General features: G+C 42.6%; 2 protein-coding genes and 1 long non-coding RNA gene across 3 annotated transcripts; all 3 read right to left on the bottom strand.

The window, feature by feature from the left end:
- Nucleotides 1–516: 516 nt before the first annotated feature.
- LOC149381613 (uncharacterized) lies at nt 517–1,119 on the bottom strand. Its single transcript, XR_016302010.1, has 3 exons — nt 978–1,119; nt 695–880; nt 517–619 (listed from the first exon to the last, which is right to left on the bottom strand). It is a non-coding gene; the product is annotated as an uncharacterized LOC149381613 (long non-coding RNA).
- Nucleotides 1,120–5,624: 4,505 nt separating this feature from the next.
- LOC149381612 (disease resistance protein RPM1-like) lies at nt 5,625–8,321 on the bottom strand. Its single transcript, XM_089601396.1, has one exon. It carries the CDS (start codon nt 8,274–8,276, stop codon nt 5,625–5,627), a length of 2,652 nt encoding a protein of 883 aa, XP_089457522.1. The 5' UTR covers nt 8,277–8,321.
- A 7,766-nt stretch (nt 8,322–16,087) lies between these two features.
- LOC149381611 (disease resistance protein RPM1-like) lies at nt 16,088–17,206 on the bottom strand. Its single transcript, XM_089601395.1, has one exon. The coding sequence runs from the start codon at nt 17,204–17,206 to the stop codon at nt 16,088–16,090; it is 1,119 nt and encodes a 372-aa protein (XP_089457521.1).
- Between the last annotated feature and the right edge of the window lie 7,493 nt (nt 17,207–24,699).

Raw genomic sequence — 24,699 nt, 5'->3', positions numbered from 1 at the left:
TGGAGTGAATTTCACGAAAGATCTAAAACAGATTAAGATGTTGGCCATGGTTATATTACTGTTTGTGTTTGTACTTTTGTTTAAGTAAATTGTGATGCAGGTTTTGTGATCAAAGTTGTTTTGTAACTGATAATGAACGTGTAATGTTGTCTGGTATTCTGGATTCAAATGCTCAAGTAATGCCAGTTGGTTTATTTCTCAGTTTTAGTAGGTTATATTTTCAGTTGATTTAAGCTATCAATTCTTGATACAGATTCTTGGAAAAAATTATTGTTAAACCAAAGTACATAATCAACAGACAAAATAAGCTATCAAAGAACATAATTTAGAGTCAATAAGATGTCAATCTATTTTAATCATTCATATACCAACCAAGTACATAAACCAGTCATAACCCAAAAGTAGAATATGTTTTAACCAAGTACATAAACCATTCATAAACATCATTTCATTTCATCAAAAGAAACTAAAAGAAACCTTAATACAGACATAAACGATCTGCAACCCAAAAAATCCCGGCCTCATGAGATACTTGTTTTGAATAAACCATCTACTTGAATAAACCTCGCGGCGTCATGAGATCCTGTCTTATGTTGTGAGTCCTAAATCTCGGGCTTCTCTGTACAATAAAAAGACACATGGAATGAGAACAAAAAAAAAAATTAAGAATATCAAAATTCAGTAGTACCCTCACCCTCAATGGCTGTGTAGCTTGACTCAAAGGAGGTGACGGTCGTGGTGGCTGTGTAGCTTGGGAAGGCTGTGATGGCGGTGGCTGAGGTTGAGAAGGCTGTGATGATGGTGGCTGAGCTTGAGAAGGCTGGGATGATGGTGGCTGAGCTTGAGAAGGCTGGGATGATGGTGGTGCTCTTCCATGCCTCTGTGAAAGTTATTACAGAAATGTACATAGTCAATAATAAATCAATACTAAATCATAATGAATTCAAGTATAATAGCCATTACAAAAATTGATGTACCCTTGATTCTTCTTGTCGCCTGAAACATGTTTTCACATTATGGCCCTCTTTCCCACATTTTGAGCACCGTGACATGATATATTTTCTTGTCATCCTTGTACCTCCCTTTGGAACTACCTCGTCATGAGAGAGTCGCCTAAGCTTCTTTGGTCTTCCGGGTTTGGCTCGGTCCGGTGGCATGGACATAGGGGTCTTTCTTGTTCATGGCCATTGTTCTAGGGGATTAATAGGACATATCCCTTGAACATATGTTTGTTCATAACAAGGCTTCTTGTACCACATTGACACATATTTCAAAGGATCATCGTGTTTGTGCCAAATGCAGCTAATAGCATGAGCACACGGTATTCCTACAAAAAATAAGTGTTAATCATGTGTTGAACCAAGTCATGAATATGAGTAAGACATATGAGTAAATTAATACCTGAAAGATTCCATCTGTTACATGAGCATGAGTGGCGTGCTAAATTCACTGCGTACATTGACCCGTACATGTTCGAGACTTGGTAATCGGATCCTCTGGCCCAATATGGTATGTTCTGTGCACTAAGGACCTTATTGTTCTCCAATATCTTGTAAATCCGAGGCCCAATTTCTCCAGTCCACTTATCTCCAGCCAATCTCTGTTTCGTGAACCTTTGGAGTAGATACATTCGAATCCGCTCCAACATCGACAAAATTGGTTTCTGTCGAGCCATTAGCACTGATCTAGTCCCATTGAAACTCTCACACAGATTATTGAGTAAGATGTCGCACTTTGGTCCTGGCCGGAAATGGCTCCTTGCCCAATGTTGAGGGCGTTTTTCAATGAGCCAATTGTAAGCACTCTCATCTTCGGCCTTGATTAACTCTAACTCAGCCTCAAAGCGTGAAGTTGAGTACGCCATAGCAGCGGCCATCATCTTGGTCTTCATAAACTGGCCTTTAAAAACCTGTCATTATAATTCCAAACTTGTCATCATCTTGGTTTTTATTTGCCACATCAGTGCAAGAAGTTTCGTCCCATCGAAAATTCAGTCTTAGTTTTCGGGAAATTTCTTGCAGAGCTTGCACTGTCATTTTCATATTATAAGCAAAATTTAACAAAAATAAATAAATTATAGTGTAAATTATACATGAAAAACAGGTGATCGAAGTGTATAACAAATGATTAGAGAACAAATGCATGTTTGTTGTATGAAAAATAGATATTCAATTAACATAAAGTTTATGCCATAAACCATGAAAATTATCAGTTTCTTGTCACATCAGAATCTTGTCTCGCCATCTTTTGACTATAAACAAAATGAAAGTCTTAAACCAGCACCAACATTATTACCACTCGTAGTAGGTTTTGCTTTTCATTTAATTTTTAAAAATTAAGCAGTCGTCATTAGAAAAAAAAAAGTTGCAACAAATACACGCATTATTAACATGTAAAAAATGGGACCCAGATAAAAGTACTACAAAAAATGAGAAAATACACGTCTATAAACAGACTTCAAACACATAAACTCATTTACCTTAGTGAAATTTCCCTGAAGATGGCGGGCACAGTGTCGATGCTCACCTTGAACCGATCCCTCTTCCCAGAGGTCATTCAACGCTTCTTGCAATCCCTTTTGTTTATCCGATATGAAAGTCCAATGGTGTCCATTGTCTATCTTCACGTCCTCTTTTAAAAAGTTTAAAAACCAACTCCAAGTAGCTCTTCCTTCTGATTCAACAACCGTGTACGCGACCGGGAACATTGAATTGTTCGCATCAATACCTATTGCTGAGAGTAACTGACCGGTGTGGTGACCTTTGATATGGCAGCCATCGACACCGATCACAGGTCGGCAATGAGCGAATCCTAACTTGCAAGCTTGAAAGCAAATGTACATCCTTTTAAACACCGGCTTACCATCAGGACCAGATTCTGCTTCAATTTCAACAGTGGATCCCGGGTTTGACCGCTTCAACTCCGCTGCGTAGTCCCACAATGCCGCGTACTGCTCTTTATTACAGCCTTCAATGGCCTTTGTCGCAAGCCTTTTTGCTCTATACGCCTTCATCTTGTTACATTCAAGGACATAATCCTTTTGAACCCGATTCATGAAGTCCGGGGCGGACCATGATTCACTGTCTTTGAAAGATTGCATATACTTCTTCGCAAGCCATGCCGAGGTAGCAAATCTGTTTTTGTTGACCCTTGGACACGTGTGTTCAGCGACGTATGTTTTAATGATGAAAACACCATTCCTAGTCCCCAAGTTTGATGCGTAACAAACCCATTTGCAGCCTTTGTCATGACACTCAGCTCGTACCCGTCTGCTGTCATTTTTTTTTTAAATAAATGTCCTTACCCTGGCGAATAGCGTATTCTTTCACTGCTTCCTTGAAGACTTTTGAGCTATTGAAGGACAATCCTAATTTCAGGGTCACATTACCCATATCACCTTCCTCTCTAAACTCTTGAAATCGTGGCAGTTTCCTCTTCGGGTTTCGCTTGTTCCAGGACGTGTCATCTTCTTTTTCACGCTCTTCTTCTGAATCTGTGTCGAACCCTCCAAAGTCAGCGTCAATATCGTCTTCACTCTCACTGTCCGGATCAAAATGCTCATCGAGAATACGCTTTCCTTTGTCCCGTAGCCCAGCTAGCCCAAGATCCACTGCTGCTCCATCAACTTGAATGTCCTCCTCGCTCAACTCGAACCCGAACTCAGCCTCACCGGGTTGTTTTGTAGCTTCTTCATCTGTGTCTATGCCGCTCATCTGATCATCATTAACCTCATTGTTAGCGTCAACCTCAAGCGTTGTCTGTTCTTCTTCCACGGCAGGTATTAGCTCATCACCGGCACGTAATAGCTCCTCATTCTCAGTCATGTCAAATGGGTGAGAACAGAACAAGTGTACCTCCCACTGTGTCTTCAATATCTCAGCCATATCTTCAATCAAGCACTCATCATTTTCAACAAAATTCATCCAATTGCTCGTACCTGACTTCAAGAAATATGTTGGAGCAGATGAGTAACCCAGGTCATTCAAAATCCCATTCAATTCAAAGATAGACATCTTGTCTAAATCTGTGAATTCTTGAGGACTTATGCCACCTCCAACGTATCTGGTTCCATCAGTATCAAATACCATTGACCCACCATGGTGGACTTGTAACGTAAAGCTGTTGACCAACGCCTCTGTCAATATACAAAACAATCAGAGGACAAAAATCAGTCCAGTACTTGACAAAAATAAACAAGAATATTCAATAAACAAATAATATGCATCAGGGGACAATAAAACACCAGTGGTCCCATACAAAACAAAAGAGGAATAAATAAACAAGTGGTCCCAGAAAATAACCGACCAAAAACAAGTTATTCGCGTGGTCCCAGTCATCCCCAAATAATATCCGACCATAAACAACTTATTCGCGTGGTCCCAGACAAATCTCGACCAAAAAATATGGCTAAACCCCATTCCAACGACAACAAAAAAACTGGTCTTCGTGGTATCCAAAAATCATTTTCATGTTTCTAAAACTAACCAAAAACTTTTGAGAGTTCATTCTCACCGTAACACCCCGACTGCACTGGGGTTGTATTTCGACTCAACTTTGCTCCTCCATTAAATGCCACTGCCGGCATCTTCGTCGCCGGCGACTTCGTCTTCGCCATTAGGGTTTTCACAGCCGCCAATTAAGATTTTCGTTGTCGTTCAATTTGAATATTTCGGGAAAAATGTGTCGAATAGGTTCCATTTACTCGCTTGAAATATAAAATTACTTAACTACCCTACTCGATCAAGCCACGTCAGCATCGTTCTGTCTAAATAGGCGATAAATTTGACAGAAGGATCAAACGTGATTTCCTCACATTCACCAGGTATCGACGCTACAGCTTTTTTCGCCGAAGGACCAAGTTGTTACACTCGACATAGTTCAGGGACTAAAAATGTCATTAATTCTAAAAAAAACATATGTATATGTGTATAGAAACCGATCAAACACAACTTTCTATATAACCTGAAGAATCCAAATAAAGCAATGCATAAATCAACACAGGTAATACACATTACGTCTCAAAAATATGAATATATATAATAACCACATATACAAAAAAAAAAAAAAAAAAAAAGCTCCTTATCACATGAATCCAGCCGAAATACAAAAAGCCGAACCCAAAAAAAAATATAGCCAACCGAATGTAAGCATGATTAAAAAAAAAAATCGACAACAACCATCAAGAGACGAGTTTCTCAAATATTCAAGCATGATTGGCTCTGATACCAATTGTTAGATCCGAATATCACGGGTGAAATCCATCACCTAATTCCATGACCAAATCATGTTGAATAAATAAGAAACTATAAAACTAATAGCGGAAGCGTACCTGATGAATCCATGACGGTTGGTCTTCCAGATCAACACGTATTTCTTTGAGAGTCCCTTCAGTTCTCTCTGGCTCACTCTGACGACGGGATATCAGGAATGACAAGAATGTTACGTGTGACCTGGGGACCAGCCGTATTTATAGAGAAACCCTAGGTTACCCTAGTGGGCTTCTTATTTCAACCCATCACTGAAATAGAAGCCCATAATAAGTCTAACCTAATCCAAGTGACGATTCATAAGTCCAACAATTTTTAAGTAAAACCGATTAATCCACCATGACTTGGAGATAGTACTCAGATGATGACTTTTCTGTTTACCTCCGCATAGTTGAGGTGTTTCAGGTGTTGGAGCGAAGGGACCTCTTGAAGTACCGGGCATTCGTGTATCCAAAGCTGTTCGAGGACGACCAAAGCTCCTCTCTCAATCTTCACCGCTCTCAGTTTCCCCAACCCATCCAACATCAGCGTCTTGAGTCTCGGAAACCCACCCTCCTCAAAACGCAACTCCTCTCCCTCGTACGCGTCGGGTCCCAACTGAAGGGATTCCAAACTGGGCAAGCCTTTCAACATCTCAATTGCCTCGCCGGTCAGTCTCGATGATCCCAATGCCAGTCTGCGGAGGCTCTGGAGATCGGAAATCCAGCTGGGAAGCCTCTCCAGCTGGCTGACCAACGAGAGCTCGCGGAGCCCAAGAGGCGGGGATGACACGTGTCGCAGAGAAAAGGGTTCCGCCGTGGCTGCAAATAAACCCAATGATTCGAGGCGGTTCAGTTTCCCGATGACGGCGCAGAGAGCAAGGGTCAGATCCGCTGTCAACCCCACGACGCCGAGCGTCCTCAACCTCTCCAACTTCTCCAACTCTTTCATGAGCGCGGCTCCGCTGGGACGAGCTTCCACAAAAGCGAGAGTTTGAAGGCCTGCAAGGTTAGTTCCGAAGCCTTCTGGTAGTCTCACTCCGATGACACAATCGAAGCTTATTTTGGGGTTTCGGTTGTGACGGTACGCCAATATGTGATTCAGGTTTCTGAGCTTGTTGATCTCTTTTGGAAGCTCTGATATCGGTGTTTCTCTGATATCCAACAAGCAAAGCTTTTGCAGCTTTCCGATGGAGTTGGGAAGCGATGTAACGTTCGAGTTTCTCAGGCAGAAGTACTTCAACAACAGCATTTTCCCGAGCTCTTTCGGGAGAGTTTCGATACGTGAGCTTTCGAAATACACCACTTGAAGAAGCTTAAACTTTTGAAACAAATAAGCCATGAAAGAATCTGTCAATAGATCGTCGGAGGTGTGGGAGAGGAAAAGAGTTCGAGTCCCAGAGTTTTCTATGTTTTCTAATGCTTTTCTTGCATTGCCGGAGATAATCAAACGACGACCGTGGCCTCTGAATTTGGACGCTTTTGGATCCCAGATTTGACAGAAGCTTAAATCTTCAGCCCTTGATAGGATCACATCACGCATCAAATCATGGACGCGAAATAAATGACATTTTTTTATGTGCACATGGAAATGGTCAAGTGAGAGCAAGTTTCTTCTGACGAGCTCCGCCATGTATTCTTCGGCAACCTTTTCCGAGGTTTTGTCTCCTTTGGCCTTCACGAAACCTTCAACGATCCACAATCGGTATAGTCTTTCAACAACAACTGAATAGTCGTCTGGAAATAGACAAACGTACATGAAACATGGTCTAATGGAGTGAGGCAGATCGTCAAAACTGAGGGACAGAATTTTGTGAACTCGGGTTAGCTCGGAGCTCATTCCGACCTTGGTATTAAGATTATCAAGAAGTCTTTCCCATTCAAAGACTGTCTTGTCTTTCGTAGCCAACAACCCAGCAATGGCAGCGATAACAAGAGGTAGACCTTGGCATTTACCAACGATCTCCATGGAAGATTCCAACAGCTCGTCGGGACAACAGCCTTGAAACTCGCTCGCAAATGCCTTTTTACAGAACAGCTCGAAAGCCGGCGTTTGAGGCCAAGGTGTGATATGTCGAACGAGATCACGAGACGAGCTTTTACAGCGATCGGCAATCGAACTGTTTCGGGTCGTGATCACGATTCTGCTCCCATTGTTGTTGTTGCGAGGCAGAGCAAGCTTTATGTCGTCCCAAAAGCACTCTTCCCACACATCATCGAAAACAATGACATACCTCTTTGTTCGCAGATGGTTCCTCAAACGTACGATCAGGTCTTCCACCGTGTCGCCTTCTTTTCGAGGTCCCGCTCCTAGCCTCACCATTAACGTCTCCAGAATCTTCTTCGGATTGTATGTCTGAGACACTGTAACCCATGCTCGGGCAGATTCGAAGCGTTGCATCGCGGCTCCACCGTCAAACACTTTCTTGGCGAGCGTAGTTTTCCCAACTCCTCCTTGGCCCACCAGTGATATTACCACAAACTCCGACGGACCTTTCACTAGCTTTTCGATGACCTCGTCCCTCACAGATGCGATTTCGACGAATTCCTCATCCTCCACCAAGAGAGACTCCAACCGAGGGTCAATGCGCTCTTTGCCGGAACATCCACAACTCGGCTCGGCCCGATCAAACGGTCTCAAGCCGTAGCCCACACCCCGGCCTTTGATGTCGTGCAACGACCGCTTTATGGTCTCAATCTCCGACGCAAACTTGCGACGGTGCTTCAGAGATTTGACTCGGCCGATATAGCCTGCGAGCCCTTTCTCGTTGTGGAGTTCGGTGAGATGGTAAACATAGTTGTCAACGAGTTCTTCAATTCGATCGGCTTGAAGGCGAATCTGGTTGATCCACGCTTTCATGGCGTCGCTCGTATCGTCCGACATGGGTTCCACGTCCTTGAGCAGAGGCTGAATTATCTCCAGCTCCTCCTTCAGGCTCTCAACCTCTCCATGAACTCCTTTCCGAAATTGTACTTCTTCGACCAGCAAATCTGTCAGTTTCTCGATCACCGGTATCAATAACGCTTCCATTGTTTCGTATCAAATCGACAACTCTATGAACTCTCTTTGCTATTGATGAGCATTTAGTTGCTCCTACTCTCTGAAACACAAATTCCTCACAACCTACTGTGTCCAACGACTGGGTTGCCGTGTTTTTTGGGTCATTCTGACTTGCATGATAGTCTTTCAACTTTACCTTTAAATCTAATCAGCAACAGCAACAGCAACAGTAGTGTTCTGTTTATTTCTTAAATTTTTTTAAATTTTTTATTATTTTTTTAAAAATAAATTCATTTATTAATTGAAAGTGACCCTCTTTCGTTTAGTACACTAGTATCGGACTCGCCCGTGTCTATGTATGAAACTCTTTAATTAGTATTTTTATTATTTAATTAATATAAATTTAAATAAAAATAAGAAAAATAAAATAAAATTGAATCATTGGATTTTTAGCTATTCTCTTGTGTCTAGATCTAGATAAAAAAAAATATCGGTTAACTATAATAAAAGCCTCTCCATGAAATTGTGGTATAGATATTGATGGTTAATTAATCCCAATTGATAAAATTACCTTAATTAAGTTGTTTATTATAATTTATTAGTTTTTTTCAATTAAATTATCTTACCTATTTTTAATCATTTAAAATTAATATTTCAATTATTTATACTTTATCGGTTCAAATTTATTTTGTTAAAAAAAACATGTATCTAACTATGTTAAATGCTGTAACTTATATAATTTATGTTAACCGCATTTTTTGGTTGACATCTAGAACCGTTCGTGGTTCGATCTAAGGCCAGTTCTATGATCGCACATATGTTGGATGTGTTGAAGTTCTTCTCTTATCGTCGTCTTCGTCTGGTTAATAAATCTTCTTGGTGCTTCTCGTGTTTGTCATGCTCGTCACATTTCCTCGTGTTCTTCATGTTCTTTGAATCTTCGAGTCTTCGGGCCTTTGAGTCTACGGGTCTTCGAGCTTCTTGGTCTTTGGATTTTTGAATCTTCACGTCATCGCCTTTTTCGTGTTCCTCATCGAGTCTTCGAGTCCTCACACCTTCACCTAAAGCATAAGAAAACATGAATTTAGTGGGATGCGGAGGGTTTTCCCTCAGCGCATGTTCCGACGCTCAACTTTAGTCGTGGTGTATTGTGTTCTTGAAGAACAGTTTGTGCTCGTCTTTATCTTTTCTAAAGTGAGAGAATAGTGGTGTGAATTTGGCAGAGTTTTGACAAGTCAAGAGAATTTACCTTGAGAGAGAGTTGATAGAGGTATTTATAGTGGTCTTGGAAGTTATGAGGAGCTTAACTTATGTTTAGGACACATGAGGGCCAAAGTATGACCGAGATTTTGAGGTTGGCGGTTAGCGTCATGGCTAGGTTGGCGTCACCTAGGGTTGACGGCGCAATAGGTTGGTGGCATCATTAGGTTGGAGACGCTATCGATGGCGTCATAAGATTGGCAACACTATCAGGTTGGCGACACCATCATTTGGTGGTCAAAATAAGTTGAAGGCAATGCTTGTTTTGTGGCCAAAATGGGTTGAATGGCAAGACCTGTTTTATGGCCAAAATGAGTTGGCGACAAGGCTTGTTTTGTTCCCAAAATGAGTTGAATACAAGGCTCATTTGTTGGTCAAAATGTGTTGAAGGCAATGCTCATTTGGTGGTGATGTGGAAATTTCTCTCTATACACACATTACGTAATTGTGCGAGTGTCGTCAATAGTAATATATGTGCATAAGGCACGGATATCGATCTCACGAAGAAAAAGAAGTTTCGAATTAGAATTTATTGAGTTCCTTCTTCTTTTTAATGATAAAATAAAGAAAAAAAATGAGATGTTTTGATGGTTTGTTGTGTAGAAACTTAAAAAGGAATCAATCTACGAAACGATGTAAAAATGCATAAAAAAAGGGACAACTTTGTTGGTTCAATGATGTGGTTGGTTATTAGGCTCGAGTGTAGAACGAGAAACTTAGTCTCATCCCTCTAAAAAATCCACTAATCTCTCTCGAGTCTTTAGGGAACTAGTTGGTTGACGAACTTACACCTCTCGGTTTGGGTCATATTAAAACAAACAACCGCAATGCAACTGGGATTTCAAATGACTATACCTACCCCCTAGTCTTTCTATAGATCTTGGTAGATTTGTGATGGGAAGAGTAGAGCTCCCACGTTTATTACCTCTCAGTTTAAAAGCTTGCCTAGAGATTTACTAATTAGTTAGCTACTCTAATTAGAGATAATACACACCCACATTCCCATAGATTTCTTTTTTCTTTCTCTCATGAAGCTCAACTCTATTCATAAGGATATGAACCAAATAGCATCAAGTCACCAACTATATCATTTCCTTCTAAAGATCTAGCTACTCATGACTATAATTAAACATAGCATAAGAACAATAAGAAAGATAAAAAAAACAAGAAAGTAAAGAGACGAAATTCAAAAGCAAAGATCAAAGTTAACTAAATTCAATATCCAAATCCAAATCCAACAATACTCAAATGAGCATAAAAACAAAATCAAATCTGCATTAAACAAAGAAGTAAACTCAAATCCAAGATTCAATCTCAAAGAAAAACTAAGAACAAGCAATAAAACTAGAAAGTAGAAGAAAATAGAGTTCTACAAAATGAAGAGAGAGAGAGAGAGAGAGAGAGAGAGAGAGAGGAAAATGTATAACAAAGAGAGTGAGATTGATGATGAGGATGAATGTGGGACGTCACTTCCTTCTTCTTCTTCTTCTTCTTCTTCTTCTTCTTCTTCTTCTTCTTTACTTCAAGAGCTCTCCAATGACTTTTCTCTCTAATGGTCTAGATCTAAACTATGGAGTATTGTGTAATGTATTGTATTGTGTAATGTTAATAATGACCATATTAAGAGTATAAAACATTCTAGGGTACATTTTCGGAGCCTTTTGGGCCCTTGGATATGTCCAAGGGTTGAGATTAGCTCTTAAATGAGCTCTTTGAAAATCAGCTCTCGTCCTCGCATGCATCGCGTGAGCATCCATGCGCGTTGCATGCCACTTGGTCATCTCTACTTGGAGGCGTCCGTCGCGTGAGGCTCAATGAAGACTAGCGACAATGACGCGTCGCGTCTGGGTGTTTCTGCTGGGCGCTTTGCATGCATTGTCTTGCGTGACGCGCGTGGCTTCTATTGATTTTTTTTTTCCATCTTTGACTTCAGCTTTTGGGGATCGTATTTTGTGCATTTAAGTTTTGATTCCGCTCGTTTTCGCACCATAGCTTTTTTTTGCATCTCAAAACACTAATAACTAGCAAAAATATCAAATACCCTATAAGAACAAGTTTTGATTCTCATTTACGATCATGATAAGTGTGAATAAATAGTGGATATGAAAAATAAAAAAGTGTAAACAAAATATACAAAAAATGGGGATAAAATAATTTATCACATGATGGGAAGGAAAACAAATGGAAATCGTCCGAGTCTTTAGATAAGAAAAAAAATGAGCGGATAGTCAAACTTTTTGGCATAATTCTTTGTTTATAAAGAGTAAATGACTTCAAAAGTCCTTTAAGTTTTAGAAAACAGCTAACATAATCCATATTCTTTATTTTGAACGGTAGAAGTCCCTAATCTTGACAATTCCACATTCCGTTGATCCCTAATGCTATATGACGTTAAATTGTTAACAGAATCAACATTTAAACGTTTATTTTGTAAAATAAATAAAAAATAAATCATTAAAACCTTTAAAACAATTCAAAAAATGAAGAAAGCCCTTCTGGAATTCCGATGCGTGGTCGAAGACGCGATCCTCGGCAGCTTCCTCCTCGGAAAGCTGAATCCGTACCTCTCCAAGTCCGAATCCGCGAACTAGAGGGAGATCCTCAAAGAGATCTCTCTCTGGGGGATTCCTCTGCTGCCGAGCAAGAGCCACGAGGGAACTGATATCGTGCTCCTCAAGTTCCTCAGAGCGAAAGATTTCAACGTCCACGCCGCGTTTCAGATGCTCCGGAAGGCGCTGATGTGGCGGCGGCGATTCGGAGCCGACGCGATTCTGGAGGAGGAGTTCGAGATCGCGGCGGATTCCGCCGCCGGCGGCGGCGAGGACAGGGAAGGAAGGCCTCTATGTTACAGCTCGTACGGCGGCGGCGATAGGGATTTGAATTTGGGGTCGAGAGAGAAGCGCGAGGAGTTTCTGAGGTGGGAGGTTCAGTGCATCGAGAAGGGGATCAAGAGGCTCAATTTCAGGGACGGAGGGGTTCACTCGATGGTTCAGTGCATCGTCTTCGTCTTCCGTTGGAAGATCCCACGCCAATAAGAAACCAGACGCTCGTATGTTTGATCAGAGATGAGCTGGCGCTGCGCCGCCCGAAGCAAGCCACACTCCGCTCGAGACGCGGTACGCCCCGTACGGATGGTGTCACGATATGCCCGAAGAGCATGTAGGTCCGAACGCAGACGCCGGAGCTCGGCCGCCTGATCACGGTTCTTTCCCAAGAAGTCAGCAGCCTCTTCTCGCAGCTTCTTAATAATTAAAGTGCCCTCATCCCGACCAGCCCTCAGACCCTCTTCTCTCGCAAGGCGGAGGGTTTCGGACGATGTCTCGGCCCGCCTCGCTAAGTCACAGAAGTTACGTTTAGCAGCAAGGGCAGAAAAATAACACTGCAAACATATAAAGAAATTAAAACAAGTGGGACAGCCCGTTAAATTTATTCCGAGTAAGTGCCTCGACGAGAGAAATGCCGGGCATATGATCTATTCTTGTCACCTCCGACGGTAAAGCCGCCCCGATACAAGCAATGGCCTTGGCGGCCAAAGGGAGCGACTCATGAGAAAATGAGGTCACTACGATGGGCGGCGTGAGAGGAGTTTCCCTACACTTCTTCGAAGTGCCGCCACGAATTGGAGCAGACAATGGAGCCTTTTCGTCCCTAGGCCTCTTCGAGGTAGCACCAGACACCTTCAAGGACGACGCAGGGGCCTTGCTGGCACGAGAAGACGGGCCGAACCCATGAGGCTGAGAAGGAAGCCTTGCGCCAATAGAGGGTGTCGAACCCCTCAAACCGGGGGACGGAACCGGAAGTGATCCCGTAGCAGAAACCCTACGCTCGCAAGCACCACGAGTTCTCTCCACCGCCATACCTAAAAAATATATATATATATATATATATATATATATATTTATATAGTGAGCGAAAATTAAAAAAAAAATCTAGAAAATTGAAGCTTACACGTCCAAGTTCACCGGAATGTTCGAAATGGTACCGAAAAATTATAGTTTCACGCACGACGAGTCGCACGTAAAACTTGGGGGGTTAATGTTATGGAGTTGTTTTTCGTATGGGAAAAACGACAATCCAAATGCAAAAACGACTCAAAACCGGAGGACCCCTCCGCCAGGACCATCAAAACCAGAGGATCCCTCGGGTAAAACTCACAAAACCTGAGGATCCCTCCGGTAAAACTCACAAAACCGGAGGATCCCTCCGGTAGGACCTGTTATGTGAGATTTTTCCCATATTAAAAAACATCAAAGCCCAATCCAAACGAGTAAGTATTGTGAGTCCGGTCCAATGAGTACAGCCCAAAATTAAGACAAGTCAGGCTCGCCCTCAAAGGGACACCCATCCCCTCCTGACGTCAAGGGTCAACCCATGCCTCCATGACATCCAGCCTTAGCGTCAAGGGTTGGCTTCCACCCCGACGACGAGGGTCAACCTCCACCCCAGGGACGAGGGTCGACCTCCACCCTCACCCAGCCTCGGCGACGAGAGTCGACTTCCACTCCGACGGCGAGGGTCGACCTCCACCCTAGCGACGAGGGTCGACTTCCACCCCGACGACGAGGGTCGACCTCCACCCTCACCTAGCCTCGTCGACGAGGGTCGACTTCCACCTCGACGACGAAGGCTCGACCTCCAGGTGAGCTAGACCTCCAGGCCAGGTTCGACCTCCAGGCAGACTCGACCTCCAGGCCAGGTTCGACCTCCAGGCAGGCTCGACATCCAGGCCAGGCTCGACCTCCAGGCAGGCTCAACCTCCAGGCGAGCTCGACCTCCAGGCAGGCTCGACCTCCAGGCAAGCTCGACCTCCAGGCAGGCTCGATCTCCAGGCCAGGCTCGACCTCCAGCCAGGCTCGACCTCCAGGCCAGGGTCGACCTCCAGCCAGGGTCGACCTCCAGGCCAGGCTCGACCTCCAGGCGAGCTCGACCTCCAGGCGAGCTCGACTCCCTAGGCGAGCTCGACCTCCAGGCAGGCTCGACCTCCAGCCAGGGTCGACCTCCAGGCCAGGCTCGACCTCCAGGCCAGGCTCGACCTCCAGGCGAGCTCGACCTCCAGGCGAGCTCGACCCCCCAGGCGAGCTCGACCTCCAGGCAGGCTCGACCTCCAGCCAGGCTCGACCTCCAGCCAGGTTCGACCTCCAGGCGAGCTCGACCTCCAGGCAAGCTCGACCTCCAGGCAGGCTCGACCTCCAGGAGGAAGTCCAACCCTAAAATTGTGAAGGCAATCCCAGCCCTGCCAAGGGCCAGGAAGGAAAAATCCCAGCCCCGCCGAGGGCAAGGAAGGTTCAAGCATTGTGCATGGTTAGCCCCTATAAAAATCAAGAAAAAAATGAAAAGACCATCCTACCCCGACTCATCACAAAACCAGAGGATCCCTCCAGTAAAGCTCACAAAACCGGAGGATCCCTCCGGTAGAACCCACAAAACCGGAAGATCCATCCGGTAAAACCTACAAAACCGGAGGATCCCTCTGGTAAAATCCACAAAACCGGAGAATCCCTCCGACCAAGTTTCCGTAACTTTTCACATTCAAAATCCTATAAATACCCCTTCATATTTTCAGAAAAGGGGATCCAAAAAATTCCAAGAGAACAAAAAGCTCTCAAATCTCACCAACCTTCAGAAGCTCTCAAAACTCTCAAATCTCCCAAAATTCCCAAAAGCTCTCAAAACACCAAAAAAAATAAAACCAGAAAAGATCAAGAACAACAAAGAAGATGAAAAATTCAACAAGAACACGAAGAACACGAAGAACGTGAAGAACACGAAGAACGCGAAGAACGCAAAGAACGTGAAGAACACGAAGAGCGTGAAGAACACGAAGGCCGACTATTGGCGAAGTGACGAGGAGTCGGAAACCACTTTCCGGTGAGACAAAGACGACTAGAATAGAAGAACTTCACCACACCTAACCTACGTGTGGTCATAGGATCCGACCCTAGATCGAACCACGGACGGTTCTGAATGCTAATCCAAAAACGCGATTAACAACTTATATTTTCTGTTCTTATATGTTTGAATCATACTATATGAATAAATGGGAACTGATGCATAATTCCGTCCTTTTGCAGGTTCAGATCAAGGCCATTTCATATATATATATATATATGTATATATATATATATATATATATATATATGTTCTTTTATTATCATAGTGATTGTTGCAACTGCACGGTTTTAAAGCAAAATGATTCAACATTACAAGAAAATTGTGAATATATTGGCGTTCAACTACGAATTGGACTAATGCTGATCTAATACAAGAGAATTTCTCTAACCAATATCTGTTATTACCAGTCTTTCATTATAATGGCAGTGCTATAATCACCATAATGCAACCAAAATAAGAAGGAAAAAAAAATCAACTTTTTTTTTTGGTATGTATATTTCACATTTTATTGATGAAGTATACAGGTATTCAGGTTCAAAATCCAAGTGACAATACATAAGTACAACAATCTTAAACAGAATAAACCACAAGTTTGTTCAAGAAAGCCGCTGACAAAATGAGCGAATATATAATTGGAGATAGTAATCAAATGATAAAATCTCCATTAACCTTCACATAGTTGAGATGTTTCAGGTGTTGGAGCGAAGGGACATCGACCTCTTGAGCGCCGGGCATTCCTCTATCAAAAGCTGTTCGAGGACGACCAAGGCTCCTCTCTGTATCCTCAGCGCCCTCAGATTCATCAACCCCTTAAACATCAGTGACTTGAGTCTCAGAAACTCGCCTTCCTCGAAACACAACTCCTCTCCCTCGTAAGCGTCGGGTCCCAGCAGAATGCTCTCCAAGCTGGGCAAGTCCTTCAACGCCTCGATTGCATCGCCGGCGAGCCTCGTTGAAGCCAACACAACTCTGGGGAGGCACCGGAGTTCGGATATCCAGTCTGGAAGCCTGCCCAGCCGGCCAACTAACAGGACGTAGCGGAGCCCGAGAGAAGGAGATGACACGTGTTGCAGAGGTAAAGGTTCCGCTTCGTTGGCTGCAAATAAACCCAACTCTTGGAGGTGTTTCAGTTTCCCGATGGCAGCGCAAAGATCAAGGGTCAGATCTACGGTCAACCTCACGACGGAGAGCGACCTCAGACTCTCCAGCTTCTCCAACTCTTTCATTTGACCTGGACGAGCTTCCACGGTCGTGAGAGTTTGAAGGCCCGCAAGGTTACCTCCAATGCCTGCTTGTAGATTCACTCCGATGACGAAACCAAAGGTTGTTTTGCTGCTTTGGTTGTGACGGTACGCCAATATGTGTTTGAGACTTTTGAGCTCGTTGATCTCTTCCGGAAGCTCTGTTATCAGTGTGTCTCTGATGTCCAAGGCATACAGGTTTCGCAGCTTGCCGATGGATTTGGGCAGCGTCTTCACATTCGTCTTCCACAGGCTTAAGTACCTCAACAGCAACATTTTTCCGAGCTCTTTCGGGAGAGTTTCGATCCGCGAGCTTTCGAAATCCAACACCTCAAGATGCCTCAATTTTTTAAACAAAGAAGCCATTACAGAGTCTGTCAAGTGGTCTTCGGAGGTGTGGGAGAGAAAAAGAGTTCGAGTCCCAGAGGATTCTATGTTTTCTAAGGCATTCCTAGCATCGCCGGAGATAATCAAACGGCGACCGTTGCCTCTGAATTTTGAAGCTTTTGCATCCCAAATTTTAAAAAAGCTCAGATCTTCAGCCCTTGATAAGATTACGTCGCGCATCAAATCATGCACACGAAAGTAATCACCTTCTCCGCGGAACAGTTCAAATTGGTTGACCGAGACCAAGTTTCTTCTGATGAGCTCGGCTATGTATTCTTCAGCGACTTCTTCTGAGGTTTTGTTATCTTCGGCCTTCACAAAACCTTATGCGCTCCAGAACCGGTACAATCTCCTGTCAGCAATTGAATAATCCTCCGGAAATAGACACATGTATGTAGAAAATAGGAAATTAATTATGTAATATTCTGTAATTATGCTGTAAATACTCGAAGATTAGAATCAGTCTAGGGTTAGTTAAGTTTCCTATTTTAGTTCCTATCTTTCCTCTTTTTTAGGATTCTTTGTATCTATATATTTCGGCCTTTAGAGCCAAGATCAACAAGAATTTTATTCTCTGAAACTTACATGGTATCAGAGCAGCCGAAACACCAACCCTAACCTAGCCAAAAAAAAAAATTTCAGACCTAAACTCTCACGATGGAGAAGACCCTTCTAACCACCCCGAAAAAACCATAACCTATTCCTGGTGAGTCCTCTCACACGTCTATGCACATCACAGTGCATCGGCTGAATGGTAGCAATTACCTTGAGTGGTCCCAATCAGTAAAACTCGCCATAGATGGAAGAGGGAAACTAGGGTATCTCACCGGAGAAGTGAAGGCACCAAAGGAGAGCGACGATGGCTACAACCACTGGAGATCGGAGAACTCACTCGTGATGGCGTGGCTCCTCAATTCCATGGATAGTGCAATCGCCAAACCACACTTGTTTATGAAAACTGCCAAAGAGGTCTGGGAATCTGTGAAGGAAACCTACTCGGATTTGGAGAATTTCTCTCAGATCTTCGAGCTAAAGACCAAACTTTGGCAGTCAAGGCAGGGAAGCAGGTCCGTGACGGTTTATTACAATGAGATGGTGGCACTTTGGCAGGAACTCGATCAGTGTCACGACGAGGAGTGGGAAAGCCCGGCTGACTACGCTCGGTTCAAGACACGTGAAGAGAATGACCGAGTCTTCATGTTCCTCGATGGGGTCAATCAGGCACTTGACGAGGTAAAAGGGAGTATTCTCGGAAGAAGACCACTGCCATCCATCCGAGAGGTGTTTTCCGAGATCAGGCTGGAGGAGAACCGCCGAAAGATCATGAATACACCTGAGTCGGCCGAGCCTGCGAGTGAGACATCGGCTCTGTTTGTTCGAGGAGGACAGGAGGGGAACAAGAAAAAACCATGGTGCGATTTCTGCAAGAAGCCATGGCATACAAGGGAAACGTGCTGGAAGATTCATGGAAAGCCACCCGGAGACAAGGAAAAGCCGAAGAAAGCCTACAACGCCGCTGCTGAAGATTCACAAGAGTCACAAGTCGTCTCGGGTCAGCCAACCTTCACAAAGGAACAGATTGAGGAAATCCTGAATCTACTACATGCCACTCAAAAACTTCCAAACCAGTCATTCCATCCTGTTCTCTTGCACAAGACGGTAGAAAATTGTTCATTGCTTCTTATCTTTGTTCTAAATTCAATAATATCTGGATCATCGATTCAGGTGCTACTGATCATATGACAGGAAATTCTAGCTCCTTTCTAACCTATAAACCGAGTGCAGGAAACAGAAAGGTCCGAATTGCAAATGGATCCTTTACTGCTATTGCTGGAATCGGTGATATAAGTGTTTCACCACCTCTTACCCTATCTAAAGTTCTTCATGTTCCTAACTTAGCTTGCAATCTCATTTCTATCAGCAAGTTAACCCGTGACCTAAATTGCCAAATAATCTTCTATCCTTCACATTGTCATTTTCAGGAACTGGACTCGGGGAGGATGATTGGCAGTGCTAGGGAATGTGAAGGGCTCCACATCTTGGAAGAGGGGATGCACTTGAATAAAGAAGGTCAAGAGAGTTCTTGTCTACAAATTTTTAACAATTCTAGTAATAAGGAGATTTATCTTTTGCATTTTCGTCTAGGTCATCCAAGTATTCATTATATGAACAAGTTGTTTCCTGATTTATTTTCAAATAAAAATCCCTCTTCTTTTCAATGTGAAATATGTGCTTTAGCAAAACATCATAAAAACTCCTATCCATCACGACCCTACAAGGCAACAAAACCCTTTGCGCTCATTCATAGCGACATTTGGGGTTCGTCTAGGGTAACAACAAATTCTGGAAAAAGGTGGTTCGTCACTTTAATTGATGATCATTCACGGGTAAGTTGGGTTTTTTTGCTAAAAGACAAATCTGAAGTTGAGAATGTTTTTAAAAAATTTTATAATATGGTTAAAACTCAGTTTGATTCTCAAATTCAAATGATAAGAAGTGACAACGGAAGAGAATATTTTACTCAATCTCTAAATGAGTTTTTCGAGAAAAATGTGATAATTCATCAAAGTTCTTGCATTGATACACCTCCTCAAAATGGCATAGCCGAAAGAAAAAATATTCATATTCTTGAAGTCACCCGAGCAATAATGTTTTCAACAAAAATACCAAATTACCTTTGGGGTGATAGTGTTCTTCATGCTACTTATTTAATAAATAGAATGCCTTCAAAAATTTTGAAATTTCAAACACCGATTGATATTCTTCAAAATGAATTTCCAAAATCTCGTGTGTTTAACTCTATGCCATTAAAAATCTTCGGGTGTACTGTGTTCATAAGAAATCCGGATAGAACTGCTAGTAAGTTAGATCCAAAAGGAAAAAAATGCAATTTTGTAGGAATTGCACCTACTCAAAGAGGTTATAAATGTTTTGATCCTATTTCTCGAAAAACGTTTGTCACCATGGATACTGAATTTTTTGAATCAAAACCATATTTTGTGTCTCATCTTCAGGGGGAGAATAATTTAGAAGATGAATCATGCTTTAAAGATGAATCATGCTTTGATAAGATTTTTTCGGAAAATAGACAGAATGGAATTTTTTTGGAAACCAGACAAAGTGAAAATCTGGAAAATATTCTTGAGTCTAATGAACCGAATGAAATTCAGGAAATAAATGAGCAGATCAGTGAAAATCTCGGAAATATTGACCTAAGTGAAAATCAGCCAAGTACAAAGGATAAATCTCAACTAGAAATGTACAATAATCAGGCAAGTTCTCTATTTGACAAGACCTATAAGAGGAAGTTTCCAAACCAAGATGAAGAGCCGGTCACAATACCTGCCTGTCAAGATTCAGAACCGGCGCCAGATCCTGAAAATGGTAAGGAAATTCCTGACTCTGATCTTCCTATCGCACTCAGAAAAGAAAAAAAGAGCTTGTGCAAAATACCCTACCTCTGCCTACATTTCATATTCTAACCTATCCACTTCATACACGGCCTTAATCACAAATATGTCATCTGTGGTTGTTCCAAGTAGTATTCAGGAAGCTCTGTCTCAACCTGAGTGGAAGAAGGTTGTGCACGAGGAGATGGAAGCTCTTGAGAAGAATCAGACGTGGTCAATTCAAGAATTGCCTAAAGGAAAACCCATTGTCGGCTGCAAATGGGTTTTCACTCAGAAGTTCAGATCTGACGGCACTCTTGAACGATACAAAGCAAGGCTTGTAGCAAATGGATTCACACAGACTTTCGGGATTGATTACACCGAAACATTTGCCCCAGTGGCTAAACTCAATACTGTGAGAATCTTGATTTCTATTGTTGTTAACCTTGACTGGACTCTCAGGCAATTCGATGTGAAGAATGTTTTCCTTAACGGGAAACTAGAAGAAGAGGTGTATATGCAGCCCCCTCCCGGGTTTGAGGACAGATTCGAGTCAAGAATATGCAAGCTAGAGAAGGCACTATACGGACTCAAGCAATCACCTCGAGCATGGTTTGAGCGGTTCACTCAGTTCGTCAAGGGATAAGACTACTGCCAAGCCCAGTCCGATCACACTCTCTTCACCAAATTCTCGAAGGAAGGAAAGATTGCCATTCTCATCGTCTACGTAGACGATATCATTCTCACCGGAGATCATCATGAGGAGTTGGAAGACTTGAAAGAGAAGATGGCAAAGGAGTTTGAAGTCAAGGATCTAGGAGAATTGCGCTATTTCCTCGGCATGGAAATTGCAAGATCCAAGCAAGGAATTGTAGACAACGAAAATATGTCTTGGATTTGCTTACAGATACCGGGATGAGTGCTTGCAAACCGGCCGATACTCCTATTGATCCGAATCAAAAGCTTGGGATGATCGTAGAAGGGACTCCAGTCAATGTGGAGCAATACCAGCGATTGGTTGGTAGGCTGATTTACTTGGCACACACTAGGCCCGATATTGCCTTTGCTGTGAGTCTTGTGAGTCAGTTTATGCACCATCCATATGAAGAACACCTCGAGGCTGCCTACCGGATCCTCAGATACTTGAAGAGCTGCCCTGGCAAAGGATTGTTGTTCAAGAAATCAGACATCAGGACAGTTGAGGCTTTCACAGACGCTGATTGGGCCGGTCCAGGTGACGGAAAGTCTACTTCAGGTTACTGTACCTATGTGTGGGGGAATCTAGTGACATGGAGGAGCAAGAAGCAGAGCGTCGTGTCAAGGAGTAGCGCGGAAGCAGAGTTCAGATCGATGGCAAGTGGAATATGTGAGTTGTTATGGATTAAGAGAGTTCTAGAAGACCTAAAGAAGGAAGCAAATCTGCCTCTAAAGCTGTTTTGCGACAACAAGGCAGCTATTAGTATTTCTCAGAATCCGGTACAACATGACCGAACAAAGCACATCGAGATTGACAGACATTTCATCAAAGAGAAGCTTGACAATGGAATAATCTGCACTCCGTTTGTTACTACTAAGGAGCAAACTGCGGATATCTTGACTAAAGGGTTGTTTAGGTCTGTTTTTGAATTTCTTGTAAGCAAGTTGGGCATGTTTGATATTTATGAGCCAACTTGAGGGGGAGTGTAGAAAATAGGAAATTAATTATGTAATATTCTGTAATTATGCTGTAAATACTCGAAGATTAGAATCAGTCTAGGGTTAGTTAAGTTTCCTATTTTAGTTCCTATTTTTCCTCTTTTTTAGGATTCTTTGTCTATATATTTCGGCCTTTAGAGCCAAGATCAACAAGAATTTTATTCTCTGAAACTTACAATGTACACTAAACATGGTCTGAGGGAGTGAGGCAGATCGTCATAACTGAGGGACAGAATTTTATGAACTTGGGTCAGCTCGGAGCTCATTTTGACCTTGGAGTTAACATTATTAAGTACTGTTTCCCATTCAAACAGCGTCTTCTCTTTCGTTGCCGCTAACCCAGCAATGGCAGCAATAACCAAAGGCAGACCTTGGCATTTACTAACGATCTCCATGGAAGTTCCCAACAGCTATTTGGGGCAATCGCCTGGAAACTCGGTCCCAAAAGCCTTTTTGTAGAACAGCTCGAAAGCCGGTGTTTGAGGTCAAGGTCTGATGTGTCGAACGAGATCGCGAGGCGAGTTTTTACAGTGAGCAGTTATCGAACTGTTCCGGGTCGTGATCACGATTCTGCTCCCTTCATTGTGTTTGCGAAGCATAGTAGGCTTTATTTCGTCCCAGAAGCTCTCTTCCCACACATCGTCGAAAACAGTGAGGTGCCTCTTTGTTCGCAGATGGTTTGTTAAACGTACTACCAGGGCCGGCCATGCGCCGAGGGAAGGCCCAGGGCCGGCCAATGGCCGGGTCAGGCCCTTGGGCCGGCCAGCGGCCGAGGCAAGCCCTCGGACTGGCCGTTGCCGCTCTCGTCTTCACTTCGCCGGGTCGGGACGGGCCGGTAACACCAACCTCTTTCAATCTGCGCACAGAATGATTAGTCACACAGCTTGCTCTGTCATTTCCTATTATTTTTATTCCTAATCTCTGTGGACATGGCCACAGACGATGCTGCCACTACAGCCCCGGAGACAAGGCAGGTGAGGGTATTGTTTTAGAACTCCCTAACCTGGGCGATAATCCCATGGGAGAGCGTCCACGTGTGAACCCACGAGACTGAGCGGTTAGAGTTAAAGTCCTCAGCGATGACCACGGTGGAGTCCAAAGCAGTCAGAGTCGAAGCCGTCAATATAAGCATACAAGACATGGTAGATCTCATTCCATCTCAACTATTATAGTCCTATTCGGGACCGAATCGGGGACTTGGGAGACAAATCATGGCACTTTTAGATATTTTTACTGATGCATATGCATTCTTTTATGAAAACTCATAAAATTCCTATGCGAAAACGACTAACTTAATTGAATGGTTTTAAAGTAAAATGATCCAATCTTGCAATAAAGGAGATATTGGAATACATTTCTGTTCTTGCCAGTCTTCAACTATTAAGACAGTGCTACAATAACTACAATGCAACTAAATTAATTCAAAAGAAAATAACAATCTGAAGTAAGACCAGTTAATCCCCCATAAGCTTATGACATGAGCAAATAAATAACTGGAGAAAATAATCAGGTGACAAAAATTCCATTTACCTTCTCAGAGTTGAGGTTATATACAACTTATATTTATTGGGCTAATTAACTTACATTTACCATAGCGATTTTATCAGGAAGTTCCACATCGACTGGAGATGTATCTTTTGCGCTCCTTATAAAGGTCATGGGTTACTCTTCTTATTGCTAATTGGTTTTAAGATGGAACTCCATGATACTTTAACACGATATCAGAGCTAAACTCATTCTCGATGTAGTGATAAACTATTCATTTTTATTTGCCTTCGATGTAGTGATAAACTATTCATTTTTATTTGCCTTCTACGTTCTTTTTGCGTTTCCATTTGGTTGTAAATTTTAGCTTTGTATTCACATTTTCATTTGCCATATGTTAAATTTTTTATTTTTTTTTATTTTACGTTCAGTGGTTTGACTAAGTAAGTGAGTGTTATGCCATAATTTTCTCAAAGAGAAAACTACACCCTCTCAATTTGAACTTATCCATAATTGTGCCGAGTTGTTGTGGCGTTCGTTGATTTATTGATGGGAATTTCGCAACTCATCGTGACATCATTCGATCCATTCTAATTCGAATGTTTCGAGCATGAAAGATTCGTTTATATCCGAACCTTTCGATAGACGGTCCGCTCAAAATTGAACTCCGACGAATTCCTCCGATGAGTTCATATCAATAAGCGACGAGTATAGATTAAAATTCTTATCTACAACGGAAATCAAAATAACACAGCCACATATACCATGTATAATTATCTACAGCAACCATATATAAAATATAGACCAGGATAATCTCTATGTTTATAATTCAGCACCATAATTATTTATTGTTGGGTATAAAATAGAAGAAAACCTCGTGTACTAGATATCATATTGCATGAGATAAGAGTACACACTGTATTTTTTTAATGGAGCGGAGATGAGCTTTACTTATTCAAAATCCTAGTGACTACACATAAATTGTCAAAAAAATAAAAACTGACTATACATGGTGAAACAGCACCCACCAGAAGTTTGTTCAAGAAATGAGAAGCCGCTGCTGATGATAAAAAAAATGAGCAAATAAATAATCGGAGATTATAA

This window comes from Urtica dioica, chromosome 11 (assembly GCF_054948205.1).
Source record: "Urtica dioica subsp. dioica isolate 48M chromosome 11, U.dioica_male_clone48M_v1_H2, whole genome shotgun sequence".
NCBI lineage: Eukaryota > Viridiplantae > Streptophyta > Magnoliopsida > Rosales > Urticaceae > Urtica > Urtica dioica.
The sequence above is the reverse complement of the archived record's forward strand: the minus strand, read 5'-3'. Positions and strand labels throughout refer to the sequence as shown.